A 23,319-nucleotide genomic window follows, 5' to 3' on the forward strand; every position below is an offset into this window, starting at 1 on the left:
ACATCACCCATACCATTTTACCATTTTTTACCTACTTCAAAGTCCTATGGTGACAGGCAAATGATGAAGCAGTAGGTGTGGATACACTAGAACAAAGTCATAACTCTGCACATAGGCAGTCCAGACCATAGGATTGTCTTCTCACTAGGCTGAAGCAGCAATGAGACTCAGCAGCTTTTCTGGGTGTGTGATCAGTCTTTTAAGGACTATACTGCTCACCTCCTTGCATGAGGAGAAAGCCTAAAAAGGTGGCCTAAAAACTGTCTGCTTCACCCAACTCTGACCTTCTTACTGTGGCAGGCAAGGATCTCACCCTATGGTTGAAATACACACAAAATAAATGTACAAAAACTTTTTCAAAGATAATCCTACTCAATATTGGTATATGGAATGTATGTATACTTGTGGACAACAAGAAATCCAATCCTGAAAGATGAACAGCTCTTATTGCAAGAGAACTCAGCAGAAATTGCTTCCAAACAGCAATGCTGAGTGAAACAAAGCTAGCAAATGAAGGCCAACTTACTGAAGTTAAAGCTAGATACACTTTTTTTTTTGGAGTGGCTGCAGTGATGGGGAGTGTTGTGAATCTAGTGTAGATTTCACAATCAAAACTCATCTGGTCAACAATCTTGTATGCCTCCCCAAAGTAGTGAACAACAGGCTTATGCCAATGTGATTGCCACTTGCAGGAAAGCACTATGCCACCATCAGCAGTAATGACAAACCCTGATAGGTTAAAAAAAATTATGAAGACCCAAAGATCCTTATCATCAATGTGCCAAAAGAGGACAAGCTTGTAATTCTGGTGATTTTAATGCCAAAATAGACACTAGCATATGTAGGGAGCCAAAACATCTGATCCAGGATTCAGGCCATTACTTACCAGCTCCAGGTTTTCCTAATGATGAGGCTACATGTTGGAAATTTCCTGATAGCCTGAGATCCAGGGTTCTGCCCTGTTCTGGGATATTAGCCAGAGGATGGTAGCTCACTACAATGTTACCACAGATAATCGGTGGCAAGGGAGGTTTTCAGAACATCCTGCCTGTCTCTTGTACCATGATAACCAAGATAAGAGAAGAAGGCAGTCAGTATGAGACAAATGAAAACTAGGGCATAGGGAAGTGTTCCAAGAAAGTAACTCTCAAAGACTATGCTTGTTTTTTCCTACATATACTTGGACCCAGATGAATAAATTGGCTGTCTTCACTGACCTGCCTGGCCCACATCTCTTCATTTCGCACTCCTCTATGAGGTGCCTCACTTAGTGCTGGCATCAGCCAGACATAGCACGGAGTCCTTGGGAGGAATGGAGCTGGAGACAGCGACAGCAATGGTCATTACTGAATCTCATGAGCTTCTAATCACCAACCCTGTCCTCCATTTGCCTAAACAAAACAAAACTTTGTGGATGTGCCCTCCCAGCAGACATTGGCATTTAATAGACCAACAGGCATTTAATAATTCTCCTTATTGTGAGAAGAGACAGACAGGATGTGAGAGTGATGAAGGTGATATGTGGCACAGAGTGCTGACTTATCCTGTCCAAACTAAACATTTGCATTCAACAAAAGCAGTGATCTTTCCTTTCTTTTTCTGTAGCCTAAGAAAATTTAAGAAGGAAACTACTTTTATACCCTTAAAGTACTGCCACAAGTATACAGAATAATTTCTCCTTTATATTGCTATTTTATAAGCATACTTTTCTTAGTCCTAAATCCCCAAGCTTCAGGAGTGGCTTCCTTCCTCCTGTAACCACAAGCAAAGTCGGATTCTTTTGTTGCTTTTCTTTTGGAGTTCAGTTTCCCAGCCTCAGGCTAAATTGTGAACTTCTGAAGGATTAATCCCCGGTAATCCACAACAGTAGCACATTAGGTGATGAGGTCAGGCTTTCACTAAGCTTGTCAGGTGCCCTGGTTGGTGCTTTGCACATGGGTTGAGCCAATCAGGTAATGCATGTGGGCTAAGCATGTGGAATCAACCAATCAGGTACTATGCATGTGGGCTATGTATGAGGGCTCTTTACTGAGCCAATCAGATGCCAAGTAAAACAATATATATTAGGTGGAAGATTGGTATGGCCTTGGGGTTCACTCAATGGAAGAATACTTCACCCGAGAACTCTTGATGTCCCTGAAGGAGATTCTGGGTAGCCATTGTTAAGGGGCTGCCCCAGCTATGAATGTGAACCCGGAAGAAGAGTGAGCATGAAGAAAGAATGAAGAAGAAAATGAGCATTGAGAAGGCTAGCAGTGGTGGCTGCAGCAGCAGGGACTCCCTGAAGGAGTCTTCTGGTTATGAAAGTGAATTGAGGTGAAGAACAGAGACCAGCCCAGAGAAGAAGGCTTAGTTTAAGCTCCCTTTAAGAGCTATTAATCATGGAGCCTCTGGGCTTTACAAGTGAATTGAGATGTTGATGCTGGTAATGTGCGTAAATATTGTTGCTGCCTTGTTAAGCTTTGTTTTCCCAGAAACAGAAGATGGGGGTAGGAGCCCCTGGAGCCTGCTATCAGGCAGGAGCCAGGAGAGCTTGCCGTGGAGGAGCTTAGAGCTGCCTATGTCAGGATCCAGGCAGGACCTGGGAGAGGTCAGCCCACAAAGTAGGAGTCACAGGGCTCAGAAGTCAGCCCTGAGTCAAGACGAAAACTTTTCAGTAAGGCAGGAGCAGTGAGAGTGTCAGGTGGGAGCCTGCAACAGCAGCATGGAAAGGACACCTCCCCCCCCCCAAAAGTGTATCTAGACTAAGGATTTGGACACTCTCTTTTGATTGAGGGGATTGTAACCTCGGGGTGGCGGGTATTTGTGTTCTCTGTTACCCCTGGGGATGTGCTGTGCTAGGGAAGACCCTGGCCTGAGACCCTCTGATTGCATAAACAAGAATTTTGGAGAATGCTATGTTGTATATTGAACACAATGATATATGCTGCGTGCCATGTTACATACTGAGTGTTATGTCATATACTGACTGATATGTTTTGTTTGAGGCTATGTGGCCACCTTAGTAATAAGTTATGCTGTTATGAATTGTAAATGCTTTAGTTTCTTGAATAATGTTTAGTTCTGAATAAACAGAGTGTTTATTGTACCTTTTATTATAGCTTGCAATTAAAATTATTCAAAGCAGTAGCCCCCAAGTATGCTGTGTTGACTGGCGTTACACCCCCTCATTGCTACCCTTTCCAATAAAGCTTTGGGGCCACAGGATAATGAAGAAAAAGACCTTTGTGCATCTCAGGAAGATTTATTGCCCACATTAACCTGGCAAAGCTGAGAGAAGCCAGCTGCCCTGTGGTATTCAATCTACCTTCTAAACTGAGCTCTGGCAAGATCTTTTCTTTCTCCTTCCCACCTTGACACAATCCTTCCACATGCTTCCCTCCCAAACCTTTTCCTTTTTCCTTACTCCTCACCCCACCCCCCTTAGAGAAGGACTTATATCCTGTTCAGGCTTGATTTGGAGGATAAAATAAGGCACTCATAAGTCACTGAACAGTTAACAAAAGGAGATTGACTTAGCTCTTGCATAGTAGGGATATACCACAAAGATACAATAGCATTTAGCTTTTATAGATACTTCCACTGGTCTCCATATGGAAAGATAAGAGTGAAGCTGTATCAATTCTCAAACATAACAAAATGAAGCCTGAGGTAGCTCCCAAAAAAAATCTCTTGACCAGTGTAATTTGGATAGCTTTCCACCTCTATTACCCGGAAGATCAGAACTTTTCCTCCAAAGATTATGTTCTTAGCATTACAGACCTTCTGCTTTGCTATGGCATATGACCTTGACAGAATGGGGAACTAAGTGGTGTGGTTAATGGAGCTCTGAACGTATTGTCTCAAGTACCTGATTTCAAATCTGGTCTCAGACATTTACTAATTGTGTGACTCTGGCCAAGTCAATCTCTGTCTGTCTCAGTTTCCTCATCTGTTAAAAAAAGGGAACACAATAGCACCTACCTACCTGTGTTCTTTTCAGGATGTTTGTCAATTGCTTTGCAAACTTAACGCACCATTTAAATATTAGAGCTATTACTATTACTAGACTACATGGCCACTTAGAATGCAAAGACTGCTGTGGTGCATGGAGAGATCATTGTACAAAATGCATACAATTAGGTAATTAGAAGTGTAGTTGTATTAGTAATTTTAGCTCAAGGTCACAATGCAAGTGAGGCTCTCCACTCCCATGCTATAACATGTTAAGTGTCAGAACCAGGATTTGAATGCAGGACTTCTGGTTCCATGCCCAGGACTCTTTCTATTGTACTGTACTGAAGACAAGTCTCATTAAGGTCTTTTATGTTTGGGTCATACATTCACTCCTCTGTGTTCTGCTGAAAAATGGTATAAGGGCAAAAAGGATTTTACTTCCATGCTCCATCCAGCTGCTCAAACCTTACTCAGTGGCTTCCTTGGGTCCTATCCAGAAAAAGAAATAGTAAAGGGAAGAAAAGGGAGGATGTGGGTGGCAAGGAGAGACAGAAGAGAGGAGAGAGAAGATATAAGAATAAAGAGGAAGAGGAGAAAAAAGGAAAGAAAAGAGAAAAGATGGAGGGGTGAATAAAAGGACAAAATTCTATAAGATGCTTCAATATTCTCTTTTTGATCCATTGTCACCTCCCCCCATACTTTCTGACCCTAGTCTTTCTAAAAATAGCTTCTTTCTCCTCATTCTATATTAATCTTCTCCCACCTAGAATCACTATTCAGAGTTCCAATCTGATCTAAGGTCTCTGGATAAACACACTTCTTCAGGGTGTAAAAACGACCTTATTGCCTCTTCTTGGCTCCAAAATTAGCACTCATTTGTGTATGTCGAATTTAGTTCCATTTTGATTATATCGCCCCCCAAAAGACTGAATCTACTCTCAGTTCCCATGACTTATTTCTTTTCTTTTCTGCTATGAGGCAGTTGAATGGTATAGTGCCAAAGTGTCCAATGAATGGAGCTTGAGACCATTAAACCACACACAAGGATCCCATGACTACGTATTGACTTAGAAAACCGCATACTAATATTATCTATGTTCTGTTGTATTTTTGTTTTGTTAAATATTTCCCAGTTACATTTTTATCTTCATGAACTTGGGAGTGCCATAGGCTTCATGTTTGTCACCTCTAGTGCAGTGGATTGAGCAGAAGACCTGAGTTTGAAAGTTGCATGACTGTAGGCAAGTGACTTAATCTCTCTAATACTCAGCTTCCCATCTATAAAATGGGGATAATTGCAACTACTTTACTGACAATAAAGTGAGATAATATATGTAAAGTCCTTTGCAAACCATAGCATGTTATATATACATGCTAGCTATTATTATTATTAGTTTTTTCATAATTAGATTTATATGCTTTCCATTGATTGACTTTATTATCTACAGGCATGGGAACGGATTGGGACTTTGCTGGTCTAAAGGAACTTTGGGTGAGGAAATTCTTCTATCAATGTAAATCTGTACCTTCTCTGCAACTTACAGTCTTAGAGAGTTTCCTAGAACATTGGTAGACACAGTGTCTTTGGTTCACATAGTCAATATGTGCCAAAAGCAAGACTCAAATTCCAGGTCTTTTTGGCTCTGAGGCTGGCTCTGTATCCAGTATGCCACACTACCTCTCATGTCATCTACATGTGTATTTACTTTCACACTTCCATGACTTTATTGGTAGGGGTAGGCCCCCACCAATACAGATCATTAATCATGATGTTCCAATACTTTAGTTTCAAAAGTTGCTGCAGTTTGGACAAAAACATCATGACTTAGTGGACAACTTTTTATAATGAGTCTGCACTTAAAATTTAGCTAGCATATTCCTGTGATAATATACACGTAATCTATTTCCAGGCCCACCCTTAAAGTTTTCTAGTTTGGTGGGAACTGATAAACTTCTGTCCTCCCAAGATAGCTTTTGAGAATCCAGGATCACCCCCATGCCACACACTGAAGCACTGATGTCAAACTTTAGTGGAGGATAAAAAGTATGCTTTATTCTTCTATTTACATATTTGAAACATGGCACTTTTAAAAAAGTACTTGATTAATATTGTTTATATATGTTCAGTATGTGTAGTTATTAGTAAACGTTTCATTTTAGGGGATGCTTACATTTTACTAATATTAAAAGAATTTAATTTTATCTCATATGAATTGTAGAGCAAAGTAAAAAGAAATAAATATCACACAATTTCCTACCAGATCAGTTTTACAGCATCTCTGCTAGTTCAGTTCAACAAATTTTTAAGTAGTAAAAAACATGTAGTTAGGCACTGGGGGAGATAAAAACATCCATTGGACACATTTCCTTGAAATGTGAACAAAGGTCTAAACAAAGATAATTTCTGATTGGATGGATGGAAGGGGTTGGTTTTTGTTTTTGTTTTTAAATAATGAAATAGATATTTTAGTGACATACATTCTTATTTTCATATCACTGTAATTTTCCAGTGAATCTCTCAGAAAATCTTTGCTTTTATTCCCAGTGCCTGGTAAATATTATGTGCTTAATAAATGTTTTTTGACAAACTGACTGACTGGCAGCAGTGACATGTGCTAAAATTACACATTGTTTGTGCCTGGTGTTTTCCTTATTTCATTTTTGTATTCCACCACCTCTCTCCTGTAGAGCAAAGAATATAAAAATATTTATTGATGCCACCATTATCCATTGTGCTAACTGGAGTTTTGATATTAGGAAGCTCTTTTGTCATTTGTTTAAGTGAGGCTTTCAATATTAAATCAGGATTGTTTTCATGTTTTGTTTTGTTTTAAACCAAATTTGGCATGTTAGCCAGGCCATAAAGAATGAGCACCAGGCAGAAATGGGGTTTGGGGAAGAGAAGGGTATTCCAAATGTATTGTCAATTTATGATCAACTCAGGATCACAGCTATAAATTGGGCATTTTCCATAGAGTTTATTCTTTCTATTCAATTGCTTTTCCATTGTTGCATTATTTGTTCAAACCACATGGAATATCTTGAAATCTTGGTGAAAAGATATAGTGGTTCCAGCTTTTCAGTTGGTAGAGAGACCATAATACCAATCAAAAACCAAGTTCCTTTGTGTTCAGCCATGACAATACTTCCCTCTACCAACTGCCAGTCCACTGTTGCCTCGCTTTTCTCACAAAATAGCCTTGTTGTAACTGTCACATTGAGTATTTCTTCACATTTCTCATTATCAAAATAGACACTGGGCAAGTTAATCAATGAATCACCAAATTCTGTTCCATTGAATGTCCAGCCACTGACAACATTCATTTTCTCTGGAATCAAAATGTGTTCTGCAAAATCCTTTTCAGGGATACAGACGGGAAGTCCATCGTTGCCACATTGAATGGACTCATTAAGCTCTAGCAAGGCTAGGTCATTCTGCCCCATTTCTTGATCATACCTCAAGTGCACATGTTTGCTCTTTATTTTTATCTCCATTGGGACTCCTGGTTTACTATCTTCACCTGTTTAGTAATGACATAATCACAGGTCACTTTAGAGAGGTATTAAAAATTTCCAAAGCTAAGGGAATTCAATCACAAACAATTATTATTTCTTATATGATCCTAACCTTAATCATGCATACCCACAGAGACTCTGTATGGGTGGTCAGTCAGCAATCTCCTAACTCAGCGGCACCCATTTATACATGGTGACCGGACAGAGGTCTATTATGATTTAACAAAAGCCCAAATCTCATTTTGTTGCTTTTCTCCCCCCTCCCCTCATCCTCATCAGAATTAAATATCAATAAGACTTGAAAGTTTCATCCCCTCCTTGAGAATTTACTTTTGGAGTGATGAAATGTTTAACAGGTGTTTGGGGGGAGGAAAAATCAAAACCTAAACAAGCCCATGAATAGGATAACCTGAAAATTGAGGGATTGGAATAACTTTTTGATATGTCATTTAATCTTTTGGAGGGTCACAGATTTAGACCTGAAAGAGACCTCAGGGGACATCTAATCCCATCTTCTTTTCTTATAGATGAGGAAACTGGGGCCAAGAGAAATGAAGTGATGTGCCCAATGTCACACATGTGATAAGTAGCAGTGAACCTTTTTAAAAATTAATTTTTATTGAGGTTTTTTTAAATCATCAGTTTTCCCCAGTATCCTTCCCCCTGCTCTTCCCATATAACAAGTAGTATTTTTTAAGACAAAAGGAAGAGGAAAAAAATCATAATAAATAGTAATAAAAATAAATAACAAATCCTGAAATATATGTAATGTCCCATATTTATGGACTTCCCCACCATTGCAAAGGAGTAAGGTGGGAGGATCTCTTCATACCTCTTCTTTCTAACCACACTTGTTCTTTAAAATTTCATAACAATCACTTTTGGTAGAATCACAATTTTTAATTCAGGTCCTTTTATTCCAGGTCTAACACTCATGTGACTTCATCATTAGATCTCTCAAGAATCCATCATGTAAGGGCAGTAAGGTGGCACAGTGAATAGAGCACCAGCCCTGGAGTCAGGAGTATCTGAGTTCAAATCCAACCTCAGACACTTCACACACTTACTGGCTGTGTGACCTTGGGTAAGTCACTTAACCCCAATTGCCTTGCCTTTCCCCCTCCAAAAAAAAAAGAATCTATCACTTATTGACTACACTACTAATGATGTGCCTTTCTATATTTAGCAGAGCCTCTCCGAAGGCAGCAGATTCAATCAGTCACTTGGACTGTACTTAAAGCCTTTCCAGGTTTGTAGAATTTTCCAGAGCTTACACTCCACATCAAAATTTAAAATAATGATAATAATAACTAGAAATTATATAACATTTCAAGGTTGGCACAGCACTTTAATATGTTATTTTATTTGATGTTTGCCACAATTCTGGGAGGTAAGAACTGTTATTAGCCTCATTCTCCAGATGAGAAAACTAAGTGACTTGGCCAGGATCCCACAATTAATAAGTGTCTATGGCTAAATTTGAACTCAGAACTGCCTGATAAATGCAACTTTGAACCCATTGTGCCACATAGCTGGATAAGTACAACTTTTATGAAGTTTGTATATGTCCCTTTATGTTCCTAAAAAGGTTCAAGAATCTGACCCTACCCTAAGTTGTATAAATGATTGCTTTACTCCAAAGAGCTTGAATTCAATGGATCAGCCCTGGGAAGTTAATTAACTCATCAGCTAGAATTCTGCATTAGGGAAGAATAGTGTCTGTTTAAGTTTGCACAGAACCGAGTGTTAGACTGTTGACAATGAGAGAAAGCCATGGAAAATAGGTATTTTTGACAATCATCCCATCTGGAAATGTGCAGTCCTCTGAGGAGTTCTGCTTTTTATACTCATTTCCTTACAATCTGACTCTGACTCTGGCCACCTGGAGACCTCAATTTTAGGGCCCTCTTGGACTCCTGCTTCTATGAAAAGTTTTATAACCAATGCCACATGTCAATTACCAAGATTAGCTCCAAAAGGACTTATGACCTAGATAAAAAGTCACATCATAAATAAGAGGAGTAAGAAAGATAATCTTGCAGATTATCAATAGACTGTCTTGATTACAGAAAGTTTTCTTTGTACAAACAAATCTAATGTGGCTAAAATTAGAAAGAAAACTAACTGGGAAAAAATTTTGTAGCAAGTTTCTCTGATAAAGGCTTCATTTCCACAGGATTCAAATTTGTAAGAATAGGAGACAGTTGCCAATTGAGAAATGGTTAAAAGATATGAACAAGCCGTTTTCAGAGACAAGGAAGAATAAGCATTAAATAGTGCCCACTATGTGGTATCTCACATGATCTCCACAACAGTCTTGAGAAGTAGGTGCTATTATTATCCCCACTTTATAGTTTAGGAAACTCAGGGAAACAGGTTAAGTGACTTGGACATGGTCACATAGATCATGTCTGAGGCCAGACTTGAACTCAGAGCTTCCTGATTCCAGGGAAAGCTTTCTATCTACTATAGCACCTAGTGGTTCCTATCTATCGCTAGCCATACCCATTAGACTGGTGGAGCTGTGAATTGGTTCAGCCATTTTGGAAAGCAATCTGGAACTATTTCCAAAAAGTTATTAATTGGGCATGTCTTTTGACCCAGTGATACTGAGTCTTATTCCCCAAAGGGTTCAAAGGAAAAAAGTCTTATTTGTACAAAATTTTTTATACCAGCTCTTTTTTTTAGTGCCAAAGAATTGGAAACTAAAGGAGCACCCATCAATTGGGAATGCTAGAAAATAATATGGTATATGAATGTAATGGAATACTATTGTGCTATACAAAATGATGAAAGGAATGGTTCAGATTTATATGAACTGATGCAAAGTTAAGAGAGCAGAACCTGGAGAACAATTTATATAATAACATCAGCACTGTAAAAATTAGAAAATTTGAAAGACTTAAGAACTGTGATCAATGCAACTGTGATCATTATGCCAGAGAACTAGTGATGAACAATGCTACCCACTTTCTGACAGATGGACTGCAATGAGACACTCATTTGTGGACATGGCTTATATGGGAATTTGTTTTGTTTAATTGTGCTTATTTGCACAAGGGTTTTATTTTTATTTTTTGTGGTAAGGAAAGTGGGAGGGAAAATGCTTAACAATTGAAAAAATTTTAACAAAAAAATAAATTTTATAGTGACTTAGATTTTTTCCAATGTTAAACGATGTTATATCACTGCATATTTTTATGATGCAATAAAATTTTCTGCTATTCTATTTATTTTTATAATGAACTTTGTTGTTCAATTGTTTTCAGTCATATCTGACTCTTCACGACCCTATTTGGGATTTTCTTGCCAAAGATACTGAAGTGATTTGCCATTTCCTTCTTGTACTCATTTTACAGATGAGAAAACTGAGGCAAAACAGAGTTAAGTGACTTGCCCAGGATCACACAGCTAGTAAGTGTCTGAGGTCAGATTTAACTTAGGAAGATGAGTCTTCCTGACTCTAAGCCCAGCACTCTATCCTCTATGCCACCAATTGCCTCTATGTTCTTAATGAACACCAAATAAAATGGGCATTTCCATATGCATGAAACAAAAAAGAACGACTTCTTTCTCCTCGCCATGCTCCTTTCTAAGTACCAGGTATGCCCCCCCCGCCCGCTTCTCAGTTTCATTTTATGTACTGTCTTCCCCTATTAGAATATAAATTCCTTGAACTGTTTTTATACCCCCAGTTCTTATAACAGTGCCCAGAACATAATAAGAACATCATAAATTCTTGCTGACTTGACAAAAAAAGAGTATTGTTTTGTGTAAATGGGACTTTTCTTTCTATATTTGTTTTCCTTGGAGTATATACTTAGTAGCAGAATTTCAAGGTCAAAGTATAGGGCATTTTAGGCACTATTTAAAAGTATACTTCGAAATTGTTTTCCAGATTTGTTGGACTAATTCACACCTCCACCAAAAGTTTAGTAAGCTATTTTTGTGCAGTGATTTCAACACTGCCTTTATTGATCAGTTGCCAACTTTACCAGTTTGCCAGGTGTCAGGTAATCCCTCAGAGTTGTTTTGATTTTAACTTCTCTTATTATTAATTATTTAGAGTAGCCTTTCATATAGTTTTAAATCACAATTCTTTTGAAAATTATTTATACATATTCCTTGACACTTTTCCACTAAAGAATGATCCTAGATGTTTATTTTAGTTCCCTCTATAGCATGAATCTCGGACCTCTCTCAGAAATATTTGAGGCAAAGATTTATTCCCCATTCAACAATTTCCCCTTATCCTACTTGTATTGATTTTCTTCATGTAATTAATTTGGTTAACAATTCTAGCCTACTCATTTTTCACATTTATAGAAAACTGAGTCAAATTTATAAGAATACAAGTCATTCCCTAATTGATAAATGGTCAAAAGATATGAACAGACAGTTTTCAGATGAAGAAATTAAAGCTATCTATAGCCCTATGAAAAAATGCTTTAAATAACTATTCATTAGAGAAAAGCAAATTAAAACAACTCTGAGGTACCACCTCAAACCTATCAGATTGGCTAATATAACAGAAATGGAAAATGATAAATGTTGGGGGAGATGTGGGAAAATTAGGACACTAATGAACTGTTGCTGGAGTTGTGAACTGATCCAACCATTTGAGACAATTTGGAACTATGTGCAAAGGGCTATAAAATGGTGCATACTCTTTGATATAGCAATACCACTACTAGGTCTGTATCCCAAAGAGAACATAAAAAAGGGGAAAAGACCCACATATATAATTATATTTATAACAGCTCTTTTTTTTTGTGGTGGCAGAGAATTGGAAATTGAGGGCATGTCAACAAATTGGGGAATGGCTGAACAAGTTGTGGTATAAGAATGTAATGATATACTATTGTTCCATAAGAAATGATGAGCAGGATTTCAGAAAAACCTGGAAAGATTTACATGAACTGATACTAAGTGAAGTGAGCAGAACCAGGAGAACAATCTACACAGTAACAGCAATACTGTATGATGATCAGCTATGAATGACTTAGCTATTCTCAGCAATACAATGATCCAAGAAAATTAGGTTTCTTTGTGTGTGTTTTCTCTTTTGGCTTGTTTCTTATTTCACAACCTGACTAATATGGGAATATGTTTTACATGATTGCATATATATAACCTATCAAATCCTTACTGTCTTAGGGAGGGCAGAGGTAAGGGAGGAAAGTAGAAAATTGAAACTCAAAATTTTTTTTTAAATGTGTAATGGTAATGGTAATTTGAAGATCTTCTCTGCCCCTTAATAGGCCGAATGTAATCACATGGAGCCTGTGGTGGGAGGAGTTTGCTGATGGGGTTGAACAAGAAGGATGGAGCAGAGCCCAGAGGAAGCTGGAAGTCAGAGCAGCTAGAATGAAGGGAGGAGAGAGGGCACAGGCAAGGAGACAGCTAGGTTTGTGAGTGTTTGTTTGTGGGAAGGCTTTGGGATGGTGTTGCTCTCTGCAGTGTCATTGTATACAGATTTCTTTGTTGTTATGATGAATTCAGTTTTTTGGTGTTGGGGTTTGGCTTTCTAGTGTGTGAATAAATGTTTTGTTTCTGTGTTCTATATGGAGAGTCTGTTATATTTTGGGATTCAAAACTATGCCAGCATACTCATAGTCACCATCAGTGCTGTGAATATTGCCTTAGTAATACAAAATGAATGTTAAAAATTGTCTTTATATGTAATTGGAAAAAAATTAAATGCTATTAAAAAAAGAAAAAAATGATTCTAGCCTAGCATGATTAAATCTCAATCTATACTATAAAGAAATAATCATCAAAAATATCTGGTGAAATAAAAAATAAAATATTTAATCAATGGAACATATTAAATATACAAGACCCAGAAGACACAGAACATAGGATCAAGGTATTCCATATAGCCTAAGATACCAATTACTGGGGTAAGGACTCCATATTCAACAAAAATGGCTGAAGAAACTAGAAAGCATCCTGGTAGAAATTAGGGCCAGACTAACATTTTATATCATATATCTCCAAACTTATATGTGACAAATGTAAAAGGTTTTATGCATGTATATATATATGTATATATATATTAAAGTTAGAGAAGGGATGGCAATAACTTTCACAAGTGTGATTGAGTAAAAATCTTAACTAAACAAGGGATAGAGGATATTAGAGAAGATAAAATTGAAAAGGCTTTATACAACTAAAGTCAATCTATCACTTGTTTATTCCTTATCCTTTGACGCATCTATTAGATTATAACTTTTTAATATTTATATAAATTCCCTATGTATCTTAAATATCAGATCTTTATCAAAGTTATTGTTTGTGATTTTTTCTACTCATTTACTGCTTAGAATTAAAAGAGAAGCAGTAAACTGGGGAAAAAAAACAGTCCCACTAAATAGCTCTAATAAAAGTCTGATATGTAAGATGTAGGGAATTGATATAAATATGTCATTCTCTAACAGATGTTTCAAAGGATAAGAAAAATCAGTTCTCAAATAAAGAAATATAAATCATCATCATCTATGTGAAAGCATATTCCACATTCCAACAATAAAGTAAACATAAATCAAAGAATTCTGCCCCAGCAATAGTTGTGAAAGGTAATTGATTTAATTCCATTTCTAATTTTATGTCACAAAGATATTCAAATTGTAGCTCTATTTTTAGTTTATTGTGGGACGTGGTATAAGTTGTTGATTTGAACTTTGTTTCTGTCAAACAACTTCAGTTTTCCCAGTAGTTCTTGTTAGATAGGGAGTTTTCCCCCATATAGTTTATGTTCTTGAATTTATCCATCATTGGATTCTTGAGTTCAATTATTTCTGATTCTTGCTTATCCAATATCTTCCATTTGTCTACTTTTCTATTTTTTTAATCAGTACAAAATAGATTTGATGATTGCTACAATATAATATAGTTTTAAGCTTGGAAGTATTATTCCCCATTCAAAAATTATTTGCCTTGAGATTATAGAGCTTTTGCTACTCCAAATTAATTTTATTCAAAAATGTTACTTTCAACAAGCACTTGTAAAAATCGATGAGGTGAGAATAATAATTACTTACTTAGTTTCACACTAATGTTCCCATGTAGGAGTGAACATTTTGCTGTAGTCAACACAAAATTTTCCTGTACTATAACACCACCACAGAAGTCCTTTCCTTGTGAATTTGTTAATTTGACCTTAAAAAAAAGACGCATAGTTATTTAGTCAACACTATTTACAACAACACATAATAGAGGTCTTATTTCTGCCACCCCCCCACATTTGATTTGTATCAAGCCCCCAAATTGTGATTAGTGTCCACTTTTCATTAGAAGATGTCAGAGTCCTGGATGTTTCAGACATTTGCTTATTTTGGTCAATTATTTAACCTCCACAGACCTCATTTCTTCATCTGAAAAATTAGGAGATTAACCTTGACGAACTCTCTAGTTTCTTCTAATTTTATTTTTTTTAAGTTGGTACTTAATAAATGCTAGATGACTGACTAAACATACCTAGAACCAAGAATTTTGAAGTCTTTTAAAAATACTGGTGATATTTTTTCTAGGTTGTTCTTTTCTTTTTTCCTTTTAAAAAACTCAATAAGCCAGCATTTCCACATACATTGTAGGAGAGGGGGAGATTATATATGAAGCTGCCAATCTTTGTTATACAGAGCAGCTTTTGCCGGGTGATTCTGAGGGAGCTTAATTCTTTTTAGTGACAACTCTCCACGGAAGAGGACAGATTTAGAGGCAACAGCTGACAAAGAATAACATTTGAGCTTGAAGTAAGATGAAATGCCCAATAATTAGAGCAATTTAAAAAGTGGTCTTGGCTGCCTCAGGAGTGTATGAATTCCGTATCTCTAGGGGTATTCCAGAAAAGTCTGAGTAGCCACTTGTCAGGGATGTTTTGGAGGCATTTCTGTTCAGATATGGGCTGGTCTAGACATTCTGCAGTAGTTGGCGTTTCTATAGCACGTTTAGAGTTCCAAAGTGCTTCCCTCACAACATCCCTGTAAGTTAGTTATTTCAGATATTATCATCTCTATTTCACATCTGTAGAAACAGGCCCAGCAAGATTTGTTTTATGGTTACACAGCTCTTAAGGATCAGAATTGGGATTCCAATGCTGCCTGTCCATTAGGACTCCAGCTTTCTCTCTCTCTCTGTCTCTCTATCTCTGTCTCCATTTCTCTCTCTCTCTGTCTCTATTTCTCTGTCTCTCTCCTTTCTCTCTCTTATATCTATGTGTATATATAAATATATATATATATATATAGATGTTATAAGTATCACTCTGTATATGTATACATTATACACATCTTTATGTGTATATAAAAATAGATGTTATAAGTATCATTCTATGTATGCATATGTTATAAAATACACATGTGTATATAAAAATATATATAGATGTTATAACTATCAGTCTATATATGTATACATTATACACAGCTATATGTTATATAAATGGATATAGATGTTATAAGTATCACTCTATATATGCATATATTATATACAATCTAGATCCATGTATACAAATATATACGTTATAAAGTATCATTTTATATGTATATATTATATTATCTGTGTGTGTGTATATATAAATAGATATAGATGTCATAAGTATCACTTTATATACATATTATATACATATCTATATGTGTATATAAATATATGAATATTATAAGTATCACTCTATGTATATATTACACAATCTATATGTATATTGAAATATAACTCTATATATTATACACATATAGATGTGTACATATAAGTATATAGATGTGCGAATATCACTATGTATAGAGTATGACTTATAAATCTGTATATTTACATGTACACACAGAATACACACACTGTATCACTATATTGTCATTATAAAACTTAGGGTTTGGCTAGATTCTTAAACTAAAGTTTTGAATCTTTGTTGTGTCATGGACCCCTTTGGCACTTTGGCACTCTGGTGAAGCATATGGACTCTTTCTCAGAATGATGTTTTAAAATGCAAAAAATAAGATTACAAAGGAAACCAATTATACTGAAATAAAGACGTAAGGGGCAGCTAGGTGGTACAGTGGATAGAGCGCTGGCCTTGGAGTCAGGATGACCTGAGTTCAAATGAGGCCTCAGACACTTACTAGCTGTGTGACCCTGGGCAAGTCACATAACATCCATTGCTTCCCTAAAATAAATAAGATGTAATTTTCTTCTCATCTAAATTCATAGGCTCCCTGAGATCTACTCTGGCATGCCTTGGACCCCAGTTTAAAACTACATGGGCTAGATGATCTCTAAGGCTCTTTTTGTATGACCCAACAGAGTTATAAATCATCTTCATAGAACGGATTGTTAATGTCATGGGAATAAATAATACTGAGAGGGGGAAAAGTCTAGGGAGGATGAATGACCAAAAGAAGAATTATCACGTAAGAGGTTAGAGAGGTAGGAAGAGAACCAGGATAGAGTATCTATCTATCATCCTTTAGTGACTGATCTTGTGGCACACATCCCTACATTGAGAAAATTGCTGTCTCATTTTTAAATAGGAAAACCTCAAAGGCCTTAGAACACCATTATCATGTGGCAAACCACAACCACTTAACATTGAATAAAACAGCTATACGACATTGAGAATATAGACAATGTTAAATCAATATAGTGATAATAAAAAGGACAATGGGGGGGGGTGAAGACAAACATTTTAATCCAGCATCATTTTTGTCACTCACAAATGTTAAGTAGATATTACCTTATTTTATTCTTGGGTAGATTTGAAAGTTGCCAAACTCAGAATTTAGAGGGAGTCTCAGGTGAGGGGGAAAAAAGTACTCAAAAGTTTAAGTGGTATAGGCCATTGCCTCAACATGCTTTTATCTTAAGAAAGATAACACTGATGCTGTTTTGAAGCAAAGAAAAAAGGTCTAATGGGGGAAAGGTTCTGTTTGCTATTTTTCATGTCTTATAAAGACAATTGGAGAAAGAACTTTGAAAACATAGCATAAATATTATGTCCTGACAATTTGTTTTTACTTAAGTATTTGCATTTTTAAAACAATGATACTTTTATTTTTACGATAGCTCATATTAAATTGTGATGCACATTTCTAACTGATAGATTTTCATTTGGTAAAGACAGTGGAAATGTTTAATAACATGAAACACCTACAACCACATATTATAGGGCAGTTAGGTGGCACAGTGGATAGACTGCAGGGCCTGGAGTCAGGAAGACTCATATTTCTGAGTTCAAATTTAGCCTCAGACACTTCCTAGTTGTGTGACTCTGGGCAAGTCACTTAACCCTGTTTATAAACATCACTCTATATGTATGTATTACCCAATCTATATGTGTATATATAAATAGATATAGATGTTATGTGTCACTTTATTTATGTATATATTACACATATACATGTGTGTATCTATCTATCTGTCTGTCTATCTATTCATCTGTCTGTTTATCTATGTGTCTATCTATCCATCCGTCTATCTATCCATCTATCTATCTATCTATCTATCTATCTATCTATCTATCTATCTATCTATCTATCTATCTATCTCTCTATCTTTATCTCTATCTATCTATCTATCTATCTATCTATCTATCTATCTATCTATCTATCTATCTATCTATCTCTCTATCTTTATCTCTATCTATCTATCTATCTATCTATCTATCTATCTATCTATCTATCTCCTCATCTCTGAAATGAGCTGGAAAAAGAAATGGCAACCATTCTAGTATCTCTGCCAAGAAAACCCCAAACAGGGTACATGACTGAAAAATGACTTAACAACAACAACACATATGTATACACATACAACACAGAATCTTCAGTGTTTATTAAAGGATAGTTTTCTATTACCTGCCATGGAAAATTTTGGAGAGTCATCTTGGCATCTGTCAATGTCACATTACTTTTAGAACTGTGGATTCCACATGCACACTTCTCTTCAATAAGAAGAACATGAAGAAAAGTCATTGAAATCTGGGCCAAAGGTGAATTCTTCTTATGTTGATATAAGACATTTATTCATTAATACCTGAAATCTAATGCTGGTTTTGATTTATTCCTTTATAGGATCTAGACAATATTAGTCATAAAACTTCATGGAGTTTGCAGTTTATATAATATGGTATAATGTGATCTAGTGTAATAAAATATAATGTCACAAAATAAATGTTATAATAATAATATAATTATAATAATTGATCACATAATAATCAATAGAATTTGGTGGACATTGTCCTTTTTTTCCATCACAAAGTTGAAATTTACTGATGATGTTTGGACATGAGGAAGTCCAGTTTTTCATTACAATGAAATGGTCATGATCTTTAGATCACCATTTGTAAGGTAGAAGGGAAGAACCTTGGCATGTATAGATAAGAGATTGTCTAATCCAGTGATGTCAAACTCAAATATAAAGAAAGGCAACTAAAATGTATATAAGAATCAGTATAGGTTGCATATTGACTTAATTTTAAAATGGAATATTATCTATATTTTATTATATTTTTATTTTTTTTGTTAATTATTCCCCATTTACATTTTAATCTGGTTTAGGCCACACTTGGGAGTGTTGTGGGCTGTATATTTGACACCTTTAGTCTAACCTGTAGTACTAAATTCTGAGTGGGTCCATTATTTTCTCTCTTATTTGTTTGTTTACCATTTGGAATACATGATCTGTGATCCTTTCCAAGTTTATAACCCTTTGCACAACTGCACATATAAAATTCCTGCCCTGGACGACAAAAGTGGTCGCATCCTTTACTTCTCTTGGAATGACATTCATTCTTAGCTGAAAAGAAAAAATTACAAACACTAATATGAGCATGGAAAAACAATTTCATTTATAATTTTCTTATGCCCATTTTCTCAGATTTGAGGTTCTAACATTTTCCCATTGTTTCTTCTTCAAATAAACATTTTTGTGATGCACAGAACTACATAAAATCAACTATAATATACTTTCTAAGTAAAATTTTTATATTTTATTTTTTCAAATTATTTGTAAAAATAATTTTTAACATTCATTTAAAAAATTGAGTTCTAAATTCTCTCCCACCCTCTTGCCCTTCTCCCCTCCTTGAGAAGGCAGGCAATTTGATATAGATTATTATAACACAGAGAGTTAAATAATTGTGAAGATATTTCAACATTTTTTTTTGAGTGTGTAGACCACTATTCTCTTTCTAAAATATTTAGGGAAAAGAGATTTCCAAGGATTAGGATTCCTAAACCTTTCTCTTTGTCTGTTCCATTACACAATAATATAGGTGGTGCAGTGAAAGAAAAAAAAAGTACTTTACCTGGAATCAGGAGGTCAGGAAGAACTGAGTTCAAATCTGTTCTTAGTTATTGTCTAGCTTTGTGACCCTGGACAAGTCATTGAATCTATCTTGACTCCATTTCCTCACCTAGAGAACGGGGATTACAATAGTACCTTCACAGGGTGGCTTGATGATCAGATGAGATTAACATATGTAGAGAGAGAGCACTGTGCAAATTGTGCTTAAAGCACAATATAAATTCCAACTCTCATCATTAAGATTCCCCAATTGCTTTTGAAGTAATTAACATTTATATAACACTCAGAATTTATAAAACACTTTCCTCACACTAATACTTAGGAAGATAGTGCAAGTATTATTATCCCCATTTTTCGGTTGAGATCATTGAGGTTCAGAAAGTCTCAGTGACTTGCCCAGGCTCACCCTAGTAAGTAAATGGCAGAACCAAGACTTGAGCCCATGGTCTGTGTTCTTTCTGCTCTACCACACTCCCTAATGTCATACATAGTAAGCTAAAAGTACACAGAAGAGTATGGAATTCCTCTCTTTAATGTTATTGAAAGGACGAGCAGGCTGAAAATAATTTCTGCTGTTGTATTATTCAGTTCTTTCCAGTCGCATCCAATTCTTCATGACTCTAATGGGGGTTTTCTTTACAAAGATACTGGAGTGGTTTACTATTTCCTTCTCGAGCTCATTTTACAGATGAGGAAATTGAGGCTAATGGGGTTAAATGACTTGTCCAGAGTCACACAGCTAGTAAGTGTCTGGGACCAAATTTGAATTCAGGAAGATGAGTTTTCCCGCCCCTATCCACTGTGCCACCTAACTGCCCAAAAATACTTTTAATAACAAAATAATAATGAATCAGATTATTTGTAATAATAAACAATCATAGTAACTAATGAGCAGTAATAACATTAAGCTTAGGTAAATAGTTCTAAGCTTAGGTAACATAGTTAGGTAAATAATAAATTTGTTCTCTCCCAAAATGGCAAAGAATATTTATTTCTGTATTTTAGCTACAAATTCCAAAGTACATATCTATACATTCTGTTCTGTCAAAACTTGCTTCCTTGTTTCATTAGCATTATATAAATATCTACAAGTCTGAATTAAGTTGCCCATCCCCCCCCATCCCTTTGACCTAGTCCCCATCTAAAAGTAAAGTCATAAATAAAAATCATAGACCTCTAAGGGACAGGTAATCAAATAACAGAATCCTTTAAAAAAAAAAAAAAGATCTTCATTCAATGAGTATACAGAAGACCTCATCAAAGTGGTGACCTTCCTTTGCATGATCCATTACTCAAATAATCTTATTTAGTTCAGACCTGTAATTTCATTGGCAGAGAGAGGGGATTCCCAGCAAGGAAATCACCTCTGTCAATGCATACCGGCAATTGCTTTGCAATTTATGGCTTCATATTGGTGCACGGAGCTCTGAGAGGTTAAGTGATTTGCCCATGGTTACAGAACCATTATGTATCCAAAGCAGGACATGAAAATCAGATCCTTTTGACTCCAAGGCAGACTATCTATCTATTACAACACTGCCCTGAATTTAGGTCATAGACTTATGTTTACACCAAGAAATGACCTTAGAGACCATCTATCCAATCCTCATATTTTATAACTGAGGTCACAGTGACTCTGCAACAGACTGAACAAGATGCATAACATTAATCTAAGTGTAATATAGGGCTGAGGACTGACTGGCATTCTGATATTTGTGGTTCAGAGGGATATATGCATTTCCTCTCAGCTTGGAATGTGATTTGAACTATCACAGTCTTTGAACCAGAAGGTAGACTTGAATCACATCCAGGACTTTAAAAAAATATGCACACTTTATGGAAAAGAACAGACTGAGAGGAAGGAGTGAGGATGGCATGAGCTGAGCAAGAGCAGCAGTGGCTAAAATGACATCATCAGTCCCTTCTGGGACTGTAACAGGAATGGGACTTAACGAAGTGACCCGGTACAGCACTAGGGAATATGGTTGAGAAACAGGCAAAGGAAACCTAAGCAAGGAAGCAAGAGATTGAAATGGATTATAAGGTCCCTGCTGGCATCTTAGAGCAAAGCAGCTGATGGAAAAGTTTCAAAAAGCCTACTTTCCCCAACTTCCCCTTTCCAGTTACAGGTGCTGTCATATACTCTTTTCATTGCTTTTACTTGAGCATTACTTGTATCTTGATTTTGATACATACATAAAGAAATCAGGTTTGGAAATTAAGGCTTGTGTTGTATACTTAGTCCATTCTGGGAAAAGGGAAGGGGCTAACTGAAATACACAAAATTTTAATTTAGAACAGAGAACCAAATCTCTCTATGAATTTAAAAAATTTTCCTAATGGGGGGCTCTGAGCTATTATATTAATATCTTTTTCATCTGATTTTTACGCTATAAAATAATAAGAAAAGAGACTTTGAAAACCTGAGGAGCTTTAAATTGCCTCCACCTTAAAAGTTAAAAAAATTAAAAAACTTTTTTTAGCTTAAAAATTTTTTAAACTTCAAAAAAAAACTAAAAATTTTACATTGAAAAAAGTTTATGCTAAAAGCATAGGTTGTGGCTGATTAAACTTCCTGAGACAAAGCTGAGAAGAGAGAAGTGACCAAAGGAAAGATTACACCCTAAACCAACATCAGGGAAAAGATAGGCAAGACTTGGGAATGTACAGCTCTACTTTTAGAAGGGAGACAGAACAGAAAGGATTAAATACCACCTGGCCACCTCTACCCTTCACAATGACACCCACTGGTGTTACATAAGATAATTTCTTTTACTTCTGCCTTTCATACAATGACATGCTGTTTACTATGCCTTCATACTGCATTCAGAGTGACCTTTATTTCACTGCAAGCACTCCCACTGTAGTCATTGTAAATGGCACAGAAAAACCTAATACCAATGCTGAAAGCTATTTTTACATGTAATTGGAAAAAATAAAATACTATTATGTGGAAAATTAAATAAATAAACAAGAAAATTTTAACATAGCCATACAATAGCAAGGCATAAAATAAAAATAAAAACCCCAAACAACCTAAAGCCAAAGCAGTTCTCCCTTTGTAAGAGGGTCAGACTACTACAATATATTACTCATCTGCCTATTCATGATGAAAAATAACTGATCTCATATTTTATGCAGGTTTATAATCTAAAAACAGAGGCTAATATCCAAAACAGGGAAAAATATGCTAAAAGTTATCCGGATGAACATGTTATTAATTATTTGCAGTTCTATTGTGAAGATAATAATTTTGTCTTAATATAGCTCAATTAAATTGTTTTCATCTTGTTTAAGGAATCTTGTGTTCTCTAATAGGAAATGTATGATGTTAAGTTCTCTAATGTCAGAGAATGCTTCACTTCTGCCTCTGATTTCCCATGTCCTTAGGTTAGGGACTAGGGATTCTAATCCCTAACCTCACAGTTCTTCCATCTTCTCAAGTACCATTACATTCTACTCAGCTATTCAGGAAGAGTCTCACCATTACCCACTTCTTTGATCAGAAAGTCTGAGAATCTTTTGTCTGACTGCAACCTCCTAACATTCCATCTCTTCCCTATCCCTCCACCCTCTGAG

The 23,319-nt window shown here is 35.9% G+C and overlaps 1 protein-coding gene across 1 annotated transcript in view; it reads right to left on the reverse strand.

The window, feature by feature from the left end:
* Positions 1-6,927: 6,927 nt before the first annotated feature.
* Positions 6,928-23,319, reverse strand: part of PROZ (protein Z, vitamin K dependent plasma glycoprotein) — a 32,537-nt gene continuing 16,145 nt past the window's right edge. The window contains exons 5-8 of the mRNA XM_069093939.1: positions 19,099-19,230; positions 18,291-18,376; positions 14,496-14,613; positions 6,928-7,457 (exon numbers count right to left, since the gene is read on the reverse strand). Coding sequence (XP_068950040.1) covers positions 6,928-7,457; positions 14,496-14,613; positions 18,291-18,376; positions 19,099-19,230 — 866 coding nt within the window. The remainder of the gene's footprint in view (positions 7,458-14,495; positions 14,614-18,290; positions 18,377-19,098; positions 19,231-23,319) is intronic.

This window comes from Petaurus breviceps, unplaced genomic scaffold (genome assembly GCF_028583685.1).
Source record: "Petaurus breviceps papuanus isolate PSGF00001 unplaced genomic scaffold, PetGlider_PUasm1.0 214, whole genome shotgun sequence".
Classification (NCBI taxonomy): Eukaryota; Metazoa; Chordata; class Mammalia; order Diprotodontia; family Petauridae; genus Petaurus; species Petaurus breviceps.